Source organism: Centroberyx affinis, unplaced genomic scaffold (assembly GCF_046629955.1).
Source record: "Centroberyx affinis isolate AG114_WGS23_722 - 3 ecotype Tasmania unplaced genomic scaffold, CSIRO-AGI_Caff_v1 ptg000638l_1, whole genome shotgun sequence".
In the NCBI taxonomy this organism is placed as follows: domain Eukaryota; kingdom Metazoa; phylum Chordata; class Actinopteri; order Beryciformes; family Berycidae; genus Centroberyx; species Centroberyx affinis.
In genome coordinates, this window is record NW_027279264.1 from 144,009 (window position 1) to 168,547 (window position 24,539).

Consider the following 24,539-nt stretch of genomic DNA (forward strand, 5'->3'; position numbering starts at 1 on the left):
CTGTCTGTCTCTCCTCCCACCCTCCTACCCTCACTCGCTCGCTGCTTTCTCCTGGCTGCACAAGTCTTGTTTACTCTGGTGTCAGAGTTGGTTTAGAGCGGGTTCACTGGCATGTGTTGAGTATGCGGGAGATTTCCCCTTCTATTTGTTTAACCCTGTAACCCTGTCTACTTAGTGTATGGAGAGGTGTGTGATTGTGTGCATACGTGTTAGTGCACATGTACCTGTGTGTGTGTGTGTGTGTGTGTGTGTGAGTAACTGTAGGAGACAAGGACAGCGTTAGAGGTGAAGAAGCTTTTAATCATGTTTGGAAATTTGGCCCCTTTTTTGGCAGATGGCGAGAGTGACTTGAGGAAATGGTAAGGAGGTGCCAGAGGGAGGTAATTGAACGCGACACCCGTCCGCCCTGATGTCAGGTCGGCTGGCACGTCCCCCGTGTCGACATTTTGCCAGCGGCTTTTTTTTTTCCCCCCGGGGGCTTCGGCAAGTCCCTGAATGTCCTTTACGTCATTGTCAGAGTCTGCAGCCCATCAGTCACTGCCTGAATCTCTGCCAAACTAAACTCAAAATCGTCCCGCCTTGTTCCATCTTTGTCCCCTCGGAGCCAAAACTACCCTACGTCCATCTGTGCTGTGTTTTGTCAAATATCATCCCAGCCGCTGTGGGAATTACCGCAAAGGTGGACGTTTTTTCTCCCCTTTGATATGCTTGCTGATAGATTGTTCAACATCAATCAAGACATAACACTTTAATTGGGGGCCAAAGAGCAGCTTGAGGCAAAAACCTTTTTATGCTTTTCATTTTGTGACGGGAAACTTCAAACAGAGGGGTTTTTGGCAGCGTGTTTAGCCCACCGCTGGCTCCAGCAGAGGGGTTACATTAGTCTCTTTCCATTACGGAGCTAAATAATAGGGGCCACACGAGAACGAGATGCAGCCATGTTTTATAGGTGCTACCCAGCCGCTTTGGCAAGGAGTCCCGTGGGTCTGTGGCTACTGTGGTACTGGACTGGGGAGGGGGAGCGCTGGAGGGGTGGGGGGAAGGTTTTGGAGGAAGAGTGGTGGTGATGGAGGCTATTTTGGGACTGAATGAGGTCTGGGTTTATTGCCTGGTTATCTTGGGCCACAACCTATGACAAAAGCACGAAAGGGAAAGAGAAACTGTAAAACCCTGTTGAGAAGTCATTGACCGAAGATGTAACTCCGGCAAGAGGCATCTCTCCATCACATGGGAGTCACCCTCGCTTTTTTTTTTTTTTTTTTCGTACGGGCTTGCACTTTCATTGACCCCTTTTGCATGAGGCTGTTTGAGAAAATCCTCTTCATGCTTACAAAAAGAAGGGAGGAGAGATCAGAGACTCAGGGAGGCGAGATGTGGTGCAGTAACTACCACTTCCCTCTGAGAAATCAGTGACTTACTCCTCAGCAACATCCAGCAGCGTTAAAAGAGCCTCACTAAATCTGTTCCTACCTGTGAAAAATGGATAGTAAATGTATAACTGTCTGCCTGCGATATCCGCCCATCGTTTCCCCCTCACCTCTGAAGTCTGATGCGGTTTTGATGTGGAAATGGATGCTGTTGGGGAAAAGGGGAACCAGACTTCTGTTGCAGCCAGCTGTGCCCCCCCCAGAAAAGAACTCTGTAACCCACTACATCTGGCCTGGTTTGGCCTGGCCCTGGCCCTGTTCTTACTGCACTGACATTAATGAGGACCACAACAGTAATGGCTACCAGGACACTGTGGTGGAGCAACATATTGAGTCAGAGGTTAGATTGTGTATTAATAGTTTTTGTTTTTGAATGTTTATGGACTTTGGGAGGTGTCTAAAACCTTGTACACATTGAATGTACTATGTTTTTCATTATCTTAAAGCCATTTTGCTCTAAAGGCTTTTGCTTAAATGCTTGAATGTTTTTTTTTTTAGCAAATATAAATATGCCTATGTATGAATTTCTTTCCAAAGCCTTTGCCTTTCCATCAAGGCAAAGGGCGGCTACTTTAAATAATCTGAAATAGAGATAGTTTTGATTTGTTTAACACTTTTTTGGTCACTGCATAATTCTATTCGTGCTATTTCATAGTTTTGCTGTGTTTACTATTGTTCTAAAATGTGGAAAATAGTAAAAGTAAAGAAAAATGTGTGTGTCCATACTTTTGACTGGTAGTGTATGTATCCTGCTTGCAGTTGTTGGTGGTATTAGTGCATGTAGCAAGGAGTTGCATGTACATTATGCAGCTAGCACTTCCTATTATGAACTCATTCTATGTAATTTTATTATAATGGAAATATTGCTCATGCAGTAAGCCTGTTTGGCTGTCCGCTGTGCTCGAAGCATATAATAAAGATGGAAGGAAGCTCTTTATGTCAGCCCTCTGTGAGGAAGCAGTCGTCTGTAATTATCGCTGCTTTTCATCCCTCGTAGCAAACACAACAAATAAGTGCTCTTGTGTGACCTGGCAACGCGTTTCAGAGAAACCATTTGTTTGTAAGCTTGTTTGTTTGTGTTCTGGAGATCACATGACCAAAGCCCCATGCTCTCTCTCTCTCTTTCTCTCCCCCTCTGTCTCTCTCTCTCTCTCCCCCCCCCCCTCTTCCTCAGAGCATCAAGTGCATTTGAAGTCACAATGTGGAAGTCATTAGCCACAAATCCCAACAAATATAATAACAGGGCGATTAGTTCTCTCTCAACGATCCTCTGCTGTTTCCTTTTTTTCTTGTTGCCGGGGCGGTGCGGTATTCTGTGAGCGCAGGGCTTGGTCGAGGGCGAGTCCTCCTCCTCCCTTTCCCGGACTTTTTCTATTTGTAGATCTGCATGTATTTTATAGGAGTTTTTTTTCTTTCTCTCTGTCTTTCATGCGGTGGTGGTTCTGTTTCCCATCACGGCCTGTGATGAGACCACAAGAAAGCCCGGGCCCATGTGACGAGAGCGCAACGGTTGCTTGGTGACAAGGAGAGGGGTGTGGGGTGGGGGCTGGGGGTTGTTGAGGGTCTGAGGTGGCGACGGTCCAATCAGCGGATGAGCTCTTCATCTCCTCTAGGACAGGGACGAAATGTTCGGAACCACACCGCTCCAACTTAAAGTGGGCCATTTCTTTAGGTTGATGGATGTGTGGCCGTCCGCAGGGCTTTTAAATGCTCCATTCATCTTTACGATGGCCTCACTTATCTCTGAGTCCTTGCAGATCCGCTACTTCCCATTCCCACCACAAGCAAATGGTGCCTTGAAACCACATCAACACCCCCTCCTCTCCCCCCGGTGGCAAAACGCTGCCATATTTACCATCTCGTCCTGGAAAGCTAACTTGGCCGCAGCAGGGCGAGGTGATTGCCAACAGCGGCTCGTTCCAAGCGGCCCATGTGCAGACAAGCGCTGCTTCGTCCTGAAACTCCACACTAAAGTTTCCCGAAGGAGGAGAGGAGAGGAGACATTTACAAAGTCATTTGGATCTTTCTTTTTGATACAGTGCATTGAGCAGCGCCGCACACAGCCAAGTTCAGTCATTTCAATGCCCACTCTTTTCGAGGAGAAGATATTTGAAGGACATGAGCTCATTTGGGATGCAGTCGGTTGCCCTGTCCTTGCCTGACGGTATCCTCGCTGACTGGGGCGGTAACAGTCGTGATTGCTTTTGGACAGAAGTGACTCATGATTGTGCTTCTGCCGGAGCCAAGCTCTCCACGGCAGTGTTTCCTCCACGTTCTTTCAGCTGCCGTGGCTCCCCACAGCTACAAAAATGTAAATACTATGAAAATCCATCATCTGCTCCCCCACCTCCCAAGAAAAAAAACCTCAAAACCAAACTGCAATTGCAGCACAATGGTCCAAATATCATGGCATAAATATCTAAATAAGAGCCATTCTTAATCAGCAGCACCAACCGGCACTAATGTTGGAACGGGCTCAGGAGCAAACCTGCGTATCGGAAACAAAATCACTCCTGCCTCACTCCTCCAAAATATTCCACAGGAAACATTATGCCATGATGATCAGTCTGCATCCACCTCCATTACCTATCATATACACATGCAGCATGACAAACCTGCAGAGTCTGCATTATGTAACACTCCTCGTCTGTCCTCTGGGTGTCAGCCCGGCGATGATAACGTGTTTTTTTCCACCCCTCTCACCGCTCCGTCGCGTAAGGGCAGCGAGAGCGCGACCCCTCTCGTAACGCCATTAAGCTGTTTTCAACTTTTATGAAGTCATGTTCCGCTTCAGCCACTCTCAGGTGGATTTACGACCCGCCGGTTGGTATCCTTCCATGCCGAGGCGGTATTAATTTGCTAAGAGAGAGTCGAGCCATTTACAGACAATAGAGTGGCATCATAATTACAGGAACATGACACCCTGCAGCTCCTTACTGCAGGTGAGCCCCTGTCAGCCAGACGATGGATGGCTGATAGGCCTGACTGAACAACACCACCGAAACGACTTTTAATTAAAAGCGACTTTAGCTGACACACTGAGAACAGCCGGGCCTCTGATTTTACTCTAAAATTAAGTGTTAGCGGTATATTTAGGGGGGGTAGATGCAGGAGGTGTGTATGCGTGTGTGCATGCAAACTAGCTTTACGAGGAAAATCTATAAGTTTGTGCTGTAAGCGTTGGAAGGATGGAAAATGTGGTTATCCAATTACTACACACAGAGCTTTGGCAACTTTTTTCTTATTTGGGCCCCACATTTCCACATTTGTTCACTTTATGACCGTCTTCTTGTGTAATCTGCTCAGTGAAGTTTGATCTGTGAGTTTATCGGTCTCCCACAGATAGGAGAACAACTCTACTGGAGTCTGGTTCTGTGAACTGCCATTACTGATGCTGCCCAGCTCCTCTAAGCTTGTGAAACAACATCTAGAGCTGACTTACTGGGTTGCCATCCAAGGACAGACCTGGCAACAAACTACAGAAGCTGCGTTAGAAGGCTGTGAGGCTGAGTGATTCCCAAAGACATGCTCCTCTGTAGAAAAGTTGAAAGGAGATGACAGGGAAGGAGGGAAGAGGAGAGGAGAGGAGAACAGAGGATGGGAGAGAGGAGATGAGAGGAGAACAGAGGTGAGGGAGAGGAAGTTGGGAAACCTTGGACTCAAAAGAGAATTAGAAAGCGCCTTGCAGCACAGCTGGCTCACCAAGGGGCATAATGACTGTCATATTGCAATGCATTAGCTCATACTCAGCCGAGACAGCTCTACTTGATGAAAGGGACCGGTCATTGGCTAACCGCATACATAGCAACAAGACCCCATGGAGACAAGCCAAACAAGAGTGGAAGTCGAGTTTTTTTTGTTAACGTTTGATTGGCAGGCATGATATCAGAGCGTTGTGATTTTGTTCCATGTGCTCTTGCATAACATATTGAAATTCAGACAAGTTAACACCAGTAAGTGTAACACATACACATTTAAAGAATGAAGAATGCATATCAGAGCTTCACAACCATTGCTTTTGCAGCATCTTTGATTTTTGCAAAAATGTAAGTTGTTAATGTCCAATGTTTACACTGAAAAAACTGTTTTAAACCTGCTGGTTACACTGAAGGGGAAGCCTGTGCAGTCAACAGTTGCAGCAGTTATGAGCACCTGCAGTAATAATAACAGTCAAAGTATGAAATTAATATTTTTCCATCATAATGAAATCAAAGGGGAATTCAGTCAAAGCTGTTAAAACTCTTGCCGCGAGGGCCCCTGAGGCCCCGTACGATGAGCTACGACAGCTCATCAGACTCCCATCAGCCATTGTTTATTTGAATTCTCTGTTTCAGGGGAGAAAAGCCTTGCTCCGACCATTGTTTTGCCTTGGGAACCGGGCTCTCTCTCTTTCTTTCTTTCTTTCTTTCTCTCTCTCTCTCTCTCTCTCTCTCTCTCTCTCTCTCTCTCCCATGTGGTTGTCATACACAAATTCAAGCCATGTTTGCTTTCGCTGTATATCTGCGGGTCTTTTTTTCTAAGCTCTTGTGGTGACATTAATTGAAACAATGCCGTGATTGATCTCACTTTAACACGCTTGGCCAGAGTTTGAATTGAGACTGGGCAAAGAATACAATTATTCCAAAACCTATCGTCTATGATCATTCCAAATTCATTAAAACGTTGTAATAACACAAGACCATTTCACTCAACCCAGATTCTCAATCAAGTGTACCCGCTTATGTGGTCGCCTATTACATGCCTGCTTAAAGCCACTTGGCAAGCTTTGGATTCTTATCTGAATAGACCTATAATGCCTTATCACAGACACCAAATTCAGATTTAATATCGTTTATCTCCCTTTCTTCATCTCTTTTTCCTCTGTTTCCAGAGTGTTACACTGCCAACGGAGAGGACTACAGAGGCTTCCAGAACCAGACCAGCTTACAGGGGGGGAAGCCCTGCCTCTACTGGAATGAGACCTTCCAGCACCCTTACAACACCCTCAAGTACCCCAACGGAGAGGGGGGTTTGGGCAGCCACAACTACTGCAGGTGAGTTAGCTGTAGAAATGGTTTACTAATTGAAAATGAGGATAGCAAGTTATCTGTTTGGATTTTAATTAAAAAAAATATGTAATTGTGATCCTAGGAGTATAGAAACTTATAGGAAGAGAGAAAGGTAGCAGGAGCGCTACTGGTGTCCCTCAAACCACCGGTGCTCATGGAAGGGAATACTTCAGAGAGAGAGGAAGACTGATGACTAAAAACAAAATGGCATAAGAAATCCAGGTCCTGGCACTCAAGGAGGTTTGAAAAATGTAAAAGGCCTTTAATTCAATGGGCTAGAATCATTAAAAATACACCAACACGTGTCGGCTTGCGCCTTCTTCAGGGTGTCACACCCTTTACATTTACATTTTTCAAACCTCCTTGAGTGCCAGAACCTGGATTTCTTATGCCATTTTGTTTTTGGTCATCAGTCTTCCTCTCAATCTAAACTTATAGGAAGTATGGAACATCAGTGATGATGATAATGTGTGTAGCATTTTTAAACATGAATTGTCAAATTAATTATGACACCCTGATGATAAACAAATGAGACCATGGTGGAGACGATTACTAGCCCCAATCTCATGCCAGTGGTATTGTTGGTGCTGGCTACATTTCCCATAAACCTTGTTTCTCTGGGTGCATTTGTTTTGAAGAGCAAGAAGAGGGATATTTTGATAAAGTGATTTTTCCTTGTTCTCATTTCACCACCTACCATTGCCAGAAAGCTTTAGCTCCATCTGCACTGGACGAACAGCGGCCCTCTTTCTGTTTTGTGCCGTAAAACAACCCAGCAGATTTCCCTGCCGAATCTGATCCAGTTGCACACTGTAAAATGCAGTGTGGAGGCCAGTAGAGGCTGCCAATCTTGTCAGCACTGGTCTTGTTTGTTTATGATTACTACACTAATGTGTCAAAATTATTGTGGTAATGATTTATTGATATTAAAATGCCACACGTAGCACTTTTAGAAATCACTAAGACAGAATGATATTGATGTTTGACAAAGCTTTCAACTTCCTCGACAAATCCTTCCACTTCCTGAATAATTTAGAGCCTAGACTTGTCGTTTTGGCAAGGGTTTTAAACACACGGGACCCGCTCAGACATTCACCTCTGAATATTTTATTGGTGACACCCGAACAGAAAATTTAGCCCTGTCATCGCAGGGACGCAGCCACGCTTGAAGAGTTTGTATAAGCAAATCTCTATCCCTCATCCCTGGAATGTGAGGGGGACATGGTGGCTTTGGGGTGTCTAGAAACCCTTTCTATCCGTCAGTCACGCTCAATGTATGACTGTCAGTGTTGCATGCATGACTGTCGAAACTTGTGTATTTGTAGAGAGCCGCACTCCTTCGTGAGTCGGTTCAAATGCACGAGACTTCCAGAACAGTGGCTTGGCCCAGATCGAGAAAAAGTACAGCCACCCCCCCAACAAACCCAAAGCCTCTGAAACATTTCTCTAAGTCATGGTTGTAAACTCATAAGGCAACAATGCTTTGAAGTGGCACTGGACGGATTTGTTTTTACTTGACTTGGACGGGTATTTGGAAGATTTATGAGTAGGATACACACAGAGGATCGCGGAAAGCTTCCCCTGCACATTAGGAGTGTGTTATGTCCAACGAGCGATGCAAAATGGACATCCTCACTGTTTGGATTCGGCTGTTTTTGCCGGCTCTGATGCAGCTAGCGGCTTTTCCGACTCACTGACAGCTCATTGCTTTGTTACTTCTCGACAGGGGGACAAGGGATTTCTGTCAGTCGACTTCACTTAGGACTGTAGCTAAACCTATTTCAGCCCCTCAGTCTCTCTCAGACACCCTCAATCTAAGAGTCACTCATCTGCAGTACCATGGGGACTAAAGTGGCTACTTCATTGTGAATAGATGAGAATTGGCATTTATGGCATGTCTGCATGGGGTCAAGTATGTGTGCATGCGTACGCCCACATATGTGTGTGTGTGTGTGTGTGTGTGTTGTGTGGATGCCTTCTGCATAAGAGAATTCCCGCCACAGAGAAAGTAACGTGTAACGTCCTCCCCTCTGATTTGTTTGATCACGGAAAGCTGGCTTTGTTCCAGCCATGTGGGGGAACTGATTTGGATTGCAAACGTCCTTATTTACATCAGGCCCATCTTGCCATTCAAATTCTGTTTTCCAATATTTCTTTACCTCCTTTCACCCTCTACCTCTCTCTCTCTCTCTCTCTCTCTCTTTCCCCTACCACATCTCTGTCCGTCTCTCATGTGGGGCTTAAATGTTGCGGAAGTTTCTGGATAAAGCCTTGGCTAGAACTCCACAATAGGTGGTAAGTCCTAGACATAAGGGGAGTTAATGGAATGAAAGAGAGAGAGAGGAAAAAGAGGGGAGGGGAGGGGGGGTTATGGCCTGTCTGATCCCAGAGCCAAGCGAGGTTTTATGAGACGAGTGCTGAGGCCAAGGCACAGGTGGATAATGCGAGGCCAAGAATCATTGCATGTCTTTACTTTAACACACGGTGCCGTGCACCGATCGGATGTACAGGAGTTAGCCACATCTGTGTGTGTGTGTGTGTGTGTGTGTGTGTGTGTGTGTGCCCCTGAATATATGTAAGGCTCAGACAGTGAAGCAGGTGGGGTGGCGTTGAAATGGGGATTGAGGAGCAGAGAAGTGTGGATTATAAACTCTGTTCCCGTCCCCATCACTGCCGTTTCCCCATGCTGATTTAGCTGAGAGGGCACCACAGTGGTTCTAGAGAAAGAGCCCTAATAGCCGCCATATTTCATCTTTATAGCCCGCTATAAAATACCCCAGTGAAAACAGGGAGAAATTGGGCAGAGGGGAAATGTCACATTAATCCCCCCCCAAAAAGCCTCAGGAAAGGCCTAGAGCTCTTGTGCCTTGTGCCAAGACTTGGCAAGACGCATCCAAGAGTGAATATCACATTTCTGATAATCAATTTAGTTCAATTCTGAGTTCAATTCATATCAAACGGAGCAGAAGGGCACGACCTCATCCTGGATCTTACAACGCCCCAGGATGTCGCTCTACACTTATGCAAGACCTTCCCTTCGTTTCTTCGATACTTCTCCGACCTTTGCAGAATGCTTAATGACATTCATAAGAAGGACATCACACAAATGGAAAGGGCAGATTTATATTTCGTTTATTGTTCCTTCCAATCTACTGTTCCCACGGGCTGAGATTGGACTCTCCCCCTATTCCATTAGTGTGAGGGTGCGAAGTGCATGATGGTTCAGTGGGTGGTTGAATAGCTTTGCCAGCCATTTCCTGGCTATTTATATGCAGGTGTGTGTGTGTACTGTAGGATTTATGAGCGTCCACTATAGCTGCTAATGCTTTTCCCTTACATGTATGAGATAATGGCAATGCCAGAGTGAATAGTGTTCCCCATGTTTATTGTAATCGGATCTCCATGATGTCAGGTGCAAATCGGTAGGGGTGAAGAGAAGTGTCCCACAAGACTTGGATCACTTTATACTGCAAATGTGGAGGAATTTCTCCTAATGACGTTGGTGTAGGAACATATAGACCAGTGGTTCTCAACCTTTTTCATATCAAGGACCCCTAATTTAGTCCACATTAGGGCCACGGACCCCCATTTGATGAGGTTTTGTCTCTCGGACCCAAATCTGAGAATATTTTTTATTGTCAGATATGATTTTGTCCAGAATTCCATGACTATCTGTACTGTAGGTAGAGAGATAACAGTGGAACTATGATCAAAATAGTTATTCTAAAATGACAAAATAATGAAGTTTAACCATTCATCAATTTGCTGGGGACCCCCCTGGAATGCCCTCAAGGACCCCTGGTGGTCCCCGGACCCCATGTTGAGAACCACTGATATAGACAGCTGACCAGGACAACTGAACAGGACCTCACATTTAGCGCACGGAGAGAGTGCAAGACATACAATAGACAGTAGACTAACACATATCACTCTACATAATATACAAACAAGTCTTCTATCCATATGTGCATTCACGCAGCGTGGCGTGCCGCAGGTCACATGCTAAGTCATCCAAGTCAATAAAAGAGTCTTCTCTCGGGCGGTAAATTGTGAGACTCTGATCTGCTGCTGACCTCAAAACCCAAACCAGACAAGCTTCTCACTCCCACTTCCAATCAGCGTTTCTCCTCACTCCGGTTCTCCAGCCTTTCATCTTTTTTTACGTGTCTTCAGAGTTTAGCTGAACGCAGCCCGTCTAGAATCTCACTTAATAACACAAGGTTTAAGCTCGTGAAAAATACTTCAACCCAGCACACCAAAAGCATGTTATTGCCAGCCCTCCGCCGCACGTTTTCTACAGCTTGATGTAAATGATTTAGAGTTTTTTTTTTTTTTTATAGCCGCACGGTGCCAGGAATTTTAAAGATATCATAAATTTTCTGATTAAGGTACATGGAAAATGGTTATTAAAGAAAAGCTTTTGAACAGCAGCCAGCCAAGAACAGCTGTTTTTCTCAATGTTCACATGTAAGCCACGCCGCCTTCGAATGCGAGACCGGAGAGCCTGTGAGGCAAAAAGCATTGTGGCTATAATTGGCGCTGTACCGAAGTGTGTGGCTCACTCCGAGCAAAATGAGACAATCAGCGTAATTGTGGCAATTAAGTGTCCAAACATCTTCTGTGATCTACCTCTGGGTATGGGAGTGTTTCAACAAGCTCAACAAGGCCATCTCTGATGCACATGGATGTGAATGCATGCACACACATATACACTCATGCACACACACACACACGCACACACACACACACACACAGGCAGCACACACAAGTTTATCAGAGTGGCTTCACGGAGACCGAAGCCTTTTTCTGTCCTACCAGGTTAAAATGATGGATTTTCGTCTATCCCCTCCTGCTCTTATCTGCACCGTGGCACCTCACCTGTCCGCTCTCCAACCTCTGTCCTACCTTCCCTTCACACACACACACACACACACACACACACACACACACACACACACACACACACTGGCACTCAGACACACACTGGCACCTTGGGGCAGGAGTGACTCTCTTTCTCTTTCATGTGGGCTGGCCTGTTAACCTTAGCTCCCTGGATGATGTTCCCATGGTAGTAAAAGTGTGTGTGTGTGTGTGTGTGTGTGTGTGTGAGAGAGAGAGAGAGATGAAAAGCTGTTTGTGGCGGGGGACAGGGCGCTTGGGGCGAGAGAGCGGTGGGCCACACTACATCGTTTGGTGATCAAAGATGCTGGTGGGTCAGAGATGGGATGGGAGGTCTACTGAGGCGGTGTGTGTTTTTTTTTTTTTTTTTGCGCTGATGGTTGTAATTCATGTCTGCCTCCTTAGGGGGTGATTAACAGAGTGCAGTAAATTACCTAAGTGGCTATAGATGAGTTCTTTGGAATCTTATTTCAAATAGGGCTATTACGTGCTGACAGGCCTAATGTGTGTGTGTGTGTGAGAGAGAGATAGAGAGAGAGAAAAAGAGTCTGTAATTCAACTTTGGAGGGCTGGACACAGTTCCCCCTCTTTACTGCCATGGCAGTAGTCGCCTTAGGCCAAACAAACAGGTGTCTGCCTCCAATCTGGGTGGAGCAACAAACAGATCTGGGCCCAAGATACGGTGTCCAAACTTACTGGATAACAAAGCTGCTTTCCTGTGTACGTGGGAATACTTTAGGTTTCAGCTCAAAAGAAAAGGTGTGGGTTGTTTTGCTTATGGTAGAACATAGAATAGCTAAAAATGTGACTACAGAAGCTCTATCTTCATGTCAGAAACTGTTCGCCAGTTGTTGAGAGCAAAGTGCTTTTGGGCACTTAAACTTGAGTTCATCCCAAAAAAAAAATCCCTGCATAAAAAAAAGCAATGCAGCTAAAACGACATCTTTGTCAATACCTCATTATAAGTGTGAAAAGAGAGGAGGAAACTCAGGAAAGTGTTTTTGATAGGAGAAGAAAAGAAATGGAAACGCCCTTCACAATTTTGCCCACAAAAGGCGAAATGGGATAGCGCAGAGCCCCGGGGCTTTTTCAAGATGCTACAATGAGGTGTGTCAAAAGAGAAGAGAAAAGGTCTCTAGCAATTACAGTCTGGGCTGAAAAAAGAACAGCAATGTCATCTTAGAAGGCTTTTTTTTTTGTGTCGACATGGTGTGTATTTTTACAGTTCACAATAATCCTGAAATACAACCTAAACTGCTGAAATGGCACCAAAATCGGTTCACGCCGTATTCCACCTGCTTCGATTTTGAGCATCAGCAATTTAGAAGTCGTAAACTTGCTGATTTACAAAGTCGCTCTTTTGTAATGATTACCCCGGAGAGGCGGCGCCTGCACTGAGCTCACAGCTATTTCTATCTTCAGTCCCACTTCTCATCGCTGTTGTAAGTGAATCTGAAAAGCAAAAAAAGGCACCGAGGGGGAACTGTCAGCCGTATTATGATGGGGTTAAAAGTGCCTTGATGCGGTTCAAAGAGAACCGCGGCCTCAGACAAAGGCTTTGCCCCCCGTCACCCATCCCCTTTTTCAGGTCTGGGTCTGGCCCGGAACAAAGAGACCACCCCCCACCCCACCCCACCCCCACCTCCAACCACCACCACCACCCATCAAAGAGCCATTGGTCTGGCCCCTGACTGACATGCATGGTCAAGCCTCTGGAGCCCGGTGGAAGAGGCTAAACCAACAAGCGGCTAGCGCAGCACCGAGGGGTGCTACTGGGGATGATTGACACAGATAATCTCCCTCTGAAATGCTATTGAGTATTCAGCCGTCTGCAGCAGGGTTTTTTTCAGTCGATAACCTCTCTTCATGTGTTTTTTGTTTTTGTCCTCTTATATCCCCCCCCCCGCTTCTTTCCCCCCCATCCTTTCACATTTCTCTACCTTTGCTCTCTCCTTTTCACTTCCCTTTCCTCCTTCATCACCCCCCCTCCTCCTCCTCCTCCTCCCCCTCCTCCTGTTTCCCTTACTTCTGCAGGAATCCTGACGGGGACGTCCAGCCTTGGTGCTACATAGCCGATCATGAGGACGGCATCTACTGGAGATACTGCGACATCCCTACCTGCCAGAGTAAGAGAATCACAGTGCCACTCCTCCCTCCACTCCTCTCTCTCTCTCTCTCTCTCTCTATCTCTCTCTCTCCTGCCCTTGCATCCCCTCAGGGCCACATCATAGGCACACGGACCAGCCAACTGCATTGCTGTGCTCATCTCCCTGCCTGTTATGAATAGCTTTTATAGATGGTATGGCGTGTACCCAGCTATTATCACCTAGAGAAATGCTTCTAATTGCCTCCCGTTACCCCTCCTCCTGCCATGCCCGGACCTGCCCTTACTTTAATGCGAGCTGTCAATCACTGGCTGTGTATGTGTGTGTGTGTGTGTGTGTGTGTTCATGAGTTTCCTTTCGGCTTTTGAGCTTGTTTTGACATGATTGTTGATATGAGTAGTCATTTGCATATAGTACCTGCTTGTGTTTGTGTTTGTGTGTGTGCACTATGTATTGTTTGTTTGTGTGTGTGTGTGTGTGTGTGTGTGTGTGTGTGTGGAGTGTGTGTGCCGGCCAGTGTCTGAACAAATGATGGGTTCTATTGGTTAGGGAGATAATGTGCTTTTTTGCTTCTGTGTGTCTTCTCTACCGGTTTGGTTCACAGTTACAAAGAGATGTCTGTCTTTAATCCCAGCACTTACTTCTCCCCCTCCACCCTTTTAATCGCTGCCGTTGAAAACGAGCTCAGGTGGATCAACCCAAGGCTTTTTTTGATGCTGCCATAATTTGATAACAGAGAGAGAGCAGAATAATTCAAATTGTGTGTTATTGAGACTTGCATAGTTTCAGTAACTAACAGGAATTGGTGATTAAACACAAGTTGTAGCTGAAGAAACTACAACCTGAAGGCTGCTGAAACTCAAATTATGAGTAACTAAAATAAATACTTCCCATCATCCTCTCCGACCCAGAATTACATTCCCCTCTCCCATATCTTCCTCCTCTACAAATCTTTCCACTTTCCTATTCTTCCCTGAGGTTAAAGATTCCTACACTCTCTTTACCTCTCTTCTATTTCAAGCATTTCTCTATTTTCCGCGATCCTTCTAGGGTCACAGGAATATTTCTTTTTACTTCTCTTATTAGTGTGGCTCTGACCCTTGCACTCATTATTGGATGCGTGTGTTAGTGTTTTAAGCTGAAGTCACCCAGGGTAAGAGTCTCACCTAAATGCCTAAAATGTAAAATTTGTTTGGACTTGGCTTCAGGTGAACTGGAAGACAGTAAGAGACGCTGTGACTTTGTCTCTGTGAGCCGAACACCTGGTGTTTGTTGACCATTGGACCTTTTTCTAGATTTTGTTTGAGACTTTTCACTCTCATAGTGGAGTAGGTACCACCAGGCTTTGAGAGTCCACCCCCACCCCCTGCAGCTACCCCACCATTATCCCGTCTGGGTAGCATGCGTGACTAAAGCCTGGTGTCTGAATGGCTAGGACCCATTAACCCATCTAATAATGCCTGTCTGGCTGGATGGACAACTTGGGCCTGTGTGTACCCATGTATTTGTCCATGTGCATGGATGTGGAGTTATGGTGTGCATGCTTGTGTAGGTGTGTGTGTGATTCCATGTGTATAGGAGCTTGTGCGTACGGCATTAGCCTTTCGACTGACCTATTTCACACAACTGTCCATTTAGCTCAGTGTGTCTGGGCCAGTACCCCCCCACCTTTGTGATTTTGGGGGAAAGAGGAGAGCAGCCCACACCATCTCTGTTTAGTGCCGGGTTGGTCCCTTATCTCTGGTGAAATTAGGCCAGCTTTTGTTCCAGATGGGTTTGCCATGTGCTGGTTCAGCCTTGTTTTTGTCTGGGATCCAGGACTGCGCAGCTTGTAACCCATCCTTGCGCCATGTGGCCCAGTTCTTTAGCTAGGGGCTGGGAGCATCGCCCATATCAAATGGTATCCAACACGCACACTCCTCTTTCTGTTTGGCCATTAAGAGGTATACATCCCCCTGTAATGCAAGAAAGAGAGATGAAGGTTGCTGCGAGCCAGGCACCCAGCGTCATGAAAACATGCCTGTTCAGTGGAGACGGTTTCTCCCTCCGGGGAACCCAGGGAGCACTCAGACACGAAAGCTCCGTCTCATCTATTGTGAAACCACAATCGCCACGTGGTGCCGCACCTTCTGGCGATGCCTGTTCTCAATCTGCTGTGTTTGAAAGCGTCGGCTGCCAACTGAGAGAATGCCGATGCTCTGTCAGTGTCTTTCTCAGTCTGCGGCTGGCAAGGAAAGGCTGAAAAACCCTGTGGTGTGCCAGAAAAAGGGCAGCAGTGGTCTTTGTTTTCATTTTGTCTGGCTTTTGTTTTGTCTGTGACTGAGTTTTGTCTACTTTTTTGCTTGGCTTTGATGTCGCGTGGTTGGTAGTTGGTGGCCACTCACAGAGGTACCTGGAGCCTGCCAGCGGTTGGTCTGTTATCCAGCTGGGCTCCCTGTCATCTAGGGTCATGCCACCCTGGTGAGGGTGACACACCCTGGTGGAGCCCGCTGCGCCAGGCAGGTCGCATGAGGCCAGAAACACATAGCCTGTCAAACTGGATTATAGTGTAGGTCAAGACATTTGTTGACCCTAGTAATCCCTCATGGCAGGAGCTATCATGTGGTGGAATAATGTAAACATTTCAAAAAGGCTTGTTTTCAAGGCAGACGTTCTGCAGTAGAAATGAACAGCACCGGACTGGAGTGGCTGTTGTCCTGCTAGCCTGTGCTGGTTTTCAGGCTGTTCTCTTTCCCAGGCCACTAAACACGCAGCTAAGCATAGCCTCGTCACCAGCGTTGTTATTTATTGAAATCCATTGAGTTCCTGTGTCGCAGAAAACCAATACTTCTAAAAATCTCCATTCCCCTACAGGCAGCATACGCCTTTACTTCAAGTACCTGAAAATCACAACTAATGAATTTTGGGAATATTTGTTTATCCAATCACTTTCCGTGAGTAGTTTATTGTGCAATTCAGTTCTGACTACAGGTTGGTTCAGTTGGGCAATACATTGCATCAGGCCTCATTGAGGAGAGCAGAGAAGGCTTAATATTACAGGACCTTTGGTTGTTTTTTGTCAGAAGTCAGATATATGCCGTAAGGTCTTGAAAATCAGTTTTTGGTTCCTAGTGTTTCAGGACAATTCCAGTGTGATTGGAGTTTTTCCTGCTTTCCCTTACTGTTTTACATCAGTGTGGTACGTTTTCCAGCGCTTTGATCACGTTATGAGATATTCTTATTTTTCCTGCAGCTGTTTTTCAGAGTAAATGTTTTGAAATAAATGCTGTCTAAATGTTAAGAGGTACTCCCAGTAAAGAAGAAGGAACCCATTTTAAGCCATTTTTGTTTTTTTTACAGAATTTTTACAGGCTGTCGCTGGCAGAAGCGTCTTGCTTTGATTTGCCTACTGGCTTGACTGGGTTGTGACTCACAGAATATCTTTAATTGGAAGTGCATTTCACTCACTTGTGATAGAGCATCCGTTGGTGGTTTTGTAATCGACTGGATATATTGTAGAAAATCCAGTTCCTTAATATAAATGATTCAGCTGAACGTTAATTGAGCTGTTGGTTACAGAGTTCAAGCACACCTCCATGTCTCACTTCAGTGATTTTGTGGCATGACATTTGTATGTATGTCAAAGAACTTGTTTACTTGACAATAAGCTCTTTAAGAGGAAATAATAGTAAAAGTGATCCGACCGGTAAAAAATGCCAAGGTTCCCGCAGAGCATCTCTCCTTAAAAAAAAAAAAGGCCTCTGTTTCCAGAACATTCCATGCTGAGAGGACTTTCTTTGCCGTGGCTCCTTTGAGCTGACATGCATTTACTTGACGGTATCCCCGCAGCCCAATTTGATTGACACAGAGTGAAACTGTCAGGGTGAAGTCCTCAAGCGTTTGCCAAGACAAAGACGCTTTGATGTGCTCGCTGGGAGCTCGTCTCTCAACAACATATAACCAGGAAAAACTTGTTGTGCCACTGTGCTTTCCTGCGCTAGAGTGAAGCGCAGCAGCTGTGGCAAGAGTCAAGAGGTTTTCTCCTGGTTTGATACAGTCCTTTGAACTTTGATAAAGGGACAGCGCTTGAAGTCTTCAAAAATGTGTTCTCTGTACATATTGCCACGAGTCTTTTTCTTTGTATTTTTTTTAGTATAACAGTGATAGTGGCATAGAACGCACTTCTGCTGGATTTATGAGGAAGATAACATCCAGAATAATGTATTTAAAAGGCAATGCCCAGGGATGCAGTGGAGGATAAACCCACCTTTTCAACATAAATCTTTATGATGTTAAAGGTGCATTAAGTACAATTTTTACTGTCCCATAGCACAAGATGACCATGATATAACTGTGCGGGTTTGATCAAAACCAAAACCAAAACCATACTCTGTTTAGTGTTAATTCACATCATACGTCATACTAATTAGTACCAAACTGATGTAGGCCAAATGATGATAGTATCTTTTAAGAGGAAGATTTTTTTCACCACCTTTATAATCACCTTATTATTCACCACTACAATGGCACAATAGACTGCTGTGCAGGGTAATGAGACTCATTATCCTCCGTCGCTCAAAATTCCCGTAAACTAGTGTGTGATATTTTAAGATGTCACTGTTTTCACTTGAGCACTTTACCAGCTTGATGTACGACACAACCATACCTACAGTAGGTAATGCTTTGATTTATTTCAACAATTAAAGGAATGCCTGATTACGCTTGTCTGTCACAATGGAACCATAGTCTCAATACCACAGACATCACATCCATCTGGCAAGCTAACCAGCCACACCTTGAAGAAATCAAAAGCAAGCAGCTATGCATTTGGCCCAAGGTTTTATTATTACACGTTGTGGAAAATATGCAGTGATGAGATATGGCCCTGATTAAGACTGATTTATGAAGTCGCTACATTGCACTTTGAAGTTACAGGACACCTGAGATCTGCCTGCAGCCAGTCTTGAGTGAAACTGACCAGATATCTGTGGCTCCGGAGCCTTTGTTTGCCCGAGAGACTCCACCGTTTTGGGCTGAAACTGAACTGTCCGTGGGTCAGGGTTTAATAGGGTGCTCAGCCACCTAGAGGGGGGCAGTTCACACCAGGCCTCTTTGAACTTACTTAGCCTGAATCACCGTGCACATCCATCTTCACCGCTCAAACAGACGCTGTCAAATTTACTGCTAAATTTTGGAGATGAAATGCTAAAAGATCACCGGTTCCCAACAGAGTGGAAATGTACTCATGGCATGCCTCACCTTCAGTAGAGCTGGGAGAAAATAGGCCACTAGCTGATGACAGGGTCAATACCTGATACAGGCATACATGATGGCAGGACTGTAGTGAAGGCCACCTTAGTCGAGTCCAAGTCAGCTCTAAGACCTGTTCCAGTCGAGTTCAAGTCATTTAAGACCAAGACCAAGTCAAGACTGATACCAGAGCAAATCGAGTCCTATTCAAGACCAAAACATGAATACACAGTGAAGCTGTCTTTCTAAATGTGAAAATAATGAGGAGTTTCTTAAGGATCAACAGAGATGTAGATCTTTCTGCAGGATCCCTGTACTAAACCGTTCAACATCCAACTAATCAATGCATCGATTTTGGACTAATCAATGGATAGAAATTTTGAGGATCATCACATACTATACATACAAGTGTAATCCCTTAAATTGTCTACAATGCTGGGGAGAAAATAAACAAATGTGGACCAAGTGGAGAAAAACGTGTCTTTGAAAATGTAACGTTAGGCAGGAAAAAGTCAAGTCAAAATCCAGTAGAGGCCGAGTCCGAGACAAGTCCAAGACATCCAAGTACTGCAGTCCTGCATGGTGGCTGTTGTGGTTTTCTCAACCTGGGATACTTTCAAGTTCTGTTATTGTGGTCTTTATCCCACTCCCTGTCATTGTTTTTAGAGGCAGAATATTTCCCCTAGGTGGTCTTGTACCAACCAGCCTCCACTACACCCCCCCCAGCCAGCATACTGAGGCAGGTTCAGGCATCACTGAGTGGTGAAGGTGTGTGTGTGGTTGGTAAACTAAAAGCGTTACCTGACAAGAATCATTTATACCGGCCAAATTAATTAGGAAACACTTTTCATGGACAATTAGGTCCTTTCTGAGTAAATTTAGAGTTTTAATTTAAAACTTCCTCACTCACTTATACCATGGACGTTTTTTGTCTTGGTCCTTTTTCTTTTTAGTGGCCTCACACCTGCGATGTGTCTCCACATGGAAAAAAAAAATTACGTTTCTACTAATATTAGGCAAGTTAAGTTTGCGGAGCTTGACACGGTACTGCTTTGTGTAGAGCAGCCAATCAGGAGCCTGTTTGATACAGAGCCATTGATTTGATTGGCTCACGGTCAGAGAGTGCATGGCGGCCAGCTGGGACAAAGTTTGAAAACATATCAAAGAACAAAGACTATATTTAACTGAGCCATTCAAATATTGTTGTCTCAAAAAGTTACCGGCCAGTGACCCTATTGATTTATCCACCAAAAACAAATTTTAGCGTCATTTGGCGCTTGGTGGGTAATTTCATACCCTGTGTGTGACCCTGACATCTGTCAGTTTGAAGTGTCCCCTTTTACCTGCATTAGACCTCCTCTTACCTGGGGGAGGAGGGTGGAGGACCTTTGAGCACGCTCATTATCTTGCTCTGACCTCTGACCCCCCCCCCTCTTAGCTCCGCCCACACCTGCCCCCGGGGGAAATACCTGCATGCAGAGCTGTTTGGAAACTCTCTCAGACAAGAAAGTAGAGAGCGGGGAGTCTCACACAAACAAGCCAGAAGACTCCAGGTAGATTTTAATCTCTCAGTCTCGCTCCCTGGCTCCTTCCCTTTCTCCACATTGCCCGGGTTAAATAGGCCAGTGCCATTAGGGAATTAAAGGTATCGATTACAAGGCGAGCCGGTTGTGTACAATGTTTACTAATGAGAACAAGTAGATGCTCATTATTTAATGCTTGTCCTGGGAAACGGGAGGAGATGAATAGCGAGACGACCAATTTAGCGATCAGGAATGATGATTCACAGTCAGATGCAGACTAAAGTAACTGCATGCCAGTGGCATGTGGAATAATGTGTCTAGATCATGTTATTTTATCATTGGAACCTGCTCAACTGGTGTTGTCTGAGTGCCAGTGTGTGTGTGTGTGTGTGTGTGTGTGTGTATGTGTGTGCCATTGGAGGACTCGCTCAGTACATGCATACATACTTGTCATTGTCATTGTCATTGTCATTGATTAACATACACATAACACACACACACCTGCACACATGTCCTCTGTACAAGCACTCACACACACACACACACACACACACACCAACACATGAAGATACAGTCACATACACACACACACACACACACACACACACACACACACACACATAGACACACTTGTACACGCTCAGTAATGCACATACATTCACTTTTATTGACAACGTCCTTGCATGACTGTTGCTAAAATGATAATCCTGATTACTTTGCTAGATATTGTGATGACAGTTATTAATCATGATTATTAGTATTGATCATTTGTGGAATGTATCAGCATGGCCAATATTCTGATATTCTTAATTGTGGAAACTAAAATTGTGATATACAGTTTTACAGAATTTGTTGTACAGCCCTGCAAGTGCACAAGGTCATATATACATATTTTCTGTCGTCTCCTGTCAATGATTCAATTAAAGGAATTTAGAGACTTTGAGGGTTTCCTTGCTAAGATGATCCTAACCTGTGAGTAGAGAATCACCTGTGTGATATTGCACAGTGAATACCAGAGGTTCCCATCCTGTAACTTTGTTCGAAGGCAAGTCCTTATCTGTTTCCACTAACATCTGATATACATCATTTCTTATGCTACGTTCACACCGCAGGCTTCCACGCTCAACTCCAAATTGCTGCTCATATCTGATTTTTTTGGATGACAGTTCAATATCTATTCTAGAATGCAACACATATCCAATACCAATATGAACTGACAGCAAAGTTGAAAAGATAATAAAAGACGTCACCTCCATTTTTGTACCTACACTCCTCCTTGTTTTGACCACATTTCGGTTACGATATGTGCTTTGACTTTTGACTGAATTGAGGCGTCTCCCAATTACCAATCAAGTCAGCTATTTCTCTTTCTTTCCATTGTTGTGTTTCGTTGTCCTCCATGGTAACACTGCTCAGCCAAGCTGCTGTGGTGCCAAAATTATGACAATTGTCTCAGGTTCAAATACAAGTCACATGTATGTTCCATGGCTCGGGATCTGAGTTTGTATCACATATCCATATCGTAAATGAAAAAATGCTTTTTGCTGTTCACACTGATTAGAAAACATCGTATCTGTGTCACATGTGAGGGAAATGTAGCCTGATACAGTGAACCTATGTTGTAAACTTCCTCGCACATTCCTGCGGACTGCGCCGCCATTATTGACAACCACATCGTCGGGCCGACATGTCACACGAGACAAATGAGAAGTCGATCTCTTTGAAAGCGGATGATGATAGATGGAAGCGCAGTGCTTATCTAGCGCCTGAGGGGGTCCGAAAGTGTCTTCTCATCTTTTCATCTCCCAGTCGCCCGGGTTTCCAGTCCCCCGGGACTCCTCAGGACACGGGCCAGTCGCTTTGTCAAGTGAAGCAGAGTGATGTGGTGCGGCGGCCATTTTTCATCTCCCCCCCCCCCCATTGTTCGCCCCGGTCTCAGAGAAGGCACTAATTATTCATTTAAGGCCCCTGCTCTTCCCTCTTCCCTCTAATTAGATGGTTAGTCACTCTCCCAGGGCCCCGGGCCGAGGCATTGATCTCCTCCATCTTAATCTTGTTGTAACATAGCCCCAACCACATACACACATGCAAACACACTCACACACACACACACACACACACACACACACACACACAAAGAGGCATATGGGATACAATTGTGCATACGGATACAGTAAACATGCTGGGGCCATACGGACACAACATGCAGTCTCTCTCTCTCTCTCTCTCTCTCTCTCTCTCTCTCTCTCTCTCTCTCTCTCTCTCTCTCCCTCACACACACACACACACACACACACCATGTTTTCACTTAGGGGAAACTCACTCAGCCCCGCAGCGTGTTTTGAACATCCCAGTGGTGCAGTCAGGCAAAGCAGTTAGATACAAATAGTTCTCTCTTTCTTCTGTCCTATAATAAGTCTCTTATTGTGAACTGTTCCCTGCTTCGCACATGAAAATGCCTCATTTCAGTGCCTCGTTTACAGGCTGGAGAATTTATGATCTCCATAGAAAAGCAAAGCATAAACCAAACAGAGACACATAATGGCAACACCCACCTCCCTACGAACAATACGGAGTTTCCAGAAATGTGCGTCCTGGGGGAGTTTATGGCGTATTTTTTCTGATTCGCTGTGTTCTCGCAAGCTGTGGTGTAGTCGACAAGACTAATCATGGGCTTGATGAAATGCAGCAGCTGTATTTGTTTATGTATTGAATATGCTGTACTACAAAAGGAGTAATAAACGGGGATAGAGATACAATGAAAGGGAGAGAGAGAGGGAAAAAAGGGAGATGGAGAAAAAAAAATCACATAAACACTGACAGTGCTAAGTATTATTTCCATGATTTGTTGCACTTAGCATTCCTTGGTAGGCAGTGTATATTCCAGGAGTTGTATGTTTGTGTGTGTGTGTGTTTGTGTATCAGATTGACAACATGGTGGCACCCTTAATGGGCTGGTGGGAGCGTTTCCAAGGCCGCAAAATGCCTGTGTTTTAAATTACCTGCATCAAACGTTTTATGAGTCGTAGAATGCAACTTTTAAAGACCCTCAGTGCTTTAGCATCTCTTCACTAACAGGGAAGCGCTAATGATTTTTTTTTTTTTGTCTCTGGTTACAAGGTAAGTGGATGTTAATGAAGCAGTGGCGCTGATTAAAAGACAATTCTGGCCACAGTGAACGTTAAGCCCATTTTCCAGCGTCTCCTCTCTCCCTTCTAAAACAACCTGTGAATTTTTACATGTTATTATCAGAGAAACAGTTATCATGTGACTCATTTCCCTATCTCTAGACGCCATTAGTTTTCATTCAACTCCAAACGATATCAAAACCACAAATCTGAGATGGAAAACTAAATTTTGCAGCATAACCCATGGAAGAAATGTGTGCGTCTACAAGGTTTTGGCCAGGCCTAAGAAAGCTTGAAATGAATAAAAAGTAGTTCCTATCCAACTACATTTGAACTCTGACTTTGATTTAATGCACAAATGTAGAAAGCCCTCATTGGATGAACTGGACAAGAGGGGGCGTGTCTATGACGTGTGAAAATGTAAACACTGGAACAAGGAAGCAGGCAAAACACAGTAGCAGCATAACTGTATCATCTGCAAAAGGTTGCATTCTCGGTATGAAGATGAGGAAAGTGAACATGTTCTCCTCAGCAGCAGAGGAAACGGCTATTCTAGCTCGGCCGTCTTCACTCAGAAGTCTCACCATGCTCTTCGCTTACACTTTTATGTTTACACCGGAAGTCTCGCCTTCTCACCAATCGCTAACGTCCTCCATGGTCACATCCCACCTCATTTCAAGGCTCTTAGCTTTTCTGTCTGACTGTAGCTCCTATGAAATGGATTAGAATAAGGTGCCAAGTAAGCAAATTTTATTCATGTAGATGACATGTACACACACAGCTCAGTGGGACTTAATCATAATAAAAAGGTTGATTCTTATCCACTAGATCAGTGATTCTCAACCTTTTTCATATCAAGGACCCTGAGGACCACATTAGAGCCACGGACCCCCATTTGATGAGATTTTATCTCTCGGACCCAAATCTGAGAATATTTTTATTTCTAGATATGATTTTGTCCAGAATCCCATGACTATCTGTATTCTAGGTAGAGAGATAACAGAGAAACTATGATTAAAACAGTCATTCTTCTGCATCCTCTAATTGTGTTAACTTCTTATAAATTAAATAATGGTGAAGTTTAACAATTCATCAATTTGCTGGGGACCACCTGGAACCTCCTCAAGGACCCCTGGTGGTCCCCGGACCCCACGTTGAGAACCACTGCACTAGATGACCC

General features: G+C 44.9%; 1 protein-coding gene across 2 annotated transcripts in view; it reads left to right on the plus strand.

Annotated features, from left to right (window-relative positions):
* The window catches only part of kremen1 (kringle containing transmembrane protein 1), a 55,858-nt gene that overhangs the window by 15,675 nt on the left and 15,644 nt on the right, over window positions 1-24,539 (plus strand). For both annotated transcript variants that reach the window (XM_071518869.1, XM_071518870.1), the window contains exons 2-3: window positions 6,298-6,460; window positions 13,409-13,500. In XM_071518869.1, the coding sequence (XP_071374970.1) occupies window positions 6,298-6,460; window positions 13,409-13,500 (255 nt within the window). The remainder of the gene's footprint in view (window positions 1-6,297; window positions 6,461-13,408; window positions 13,501-24,539) is intronic.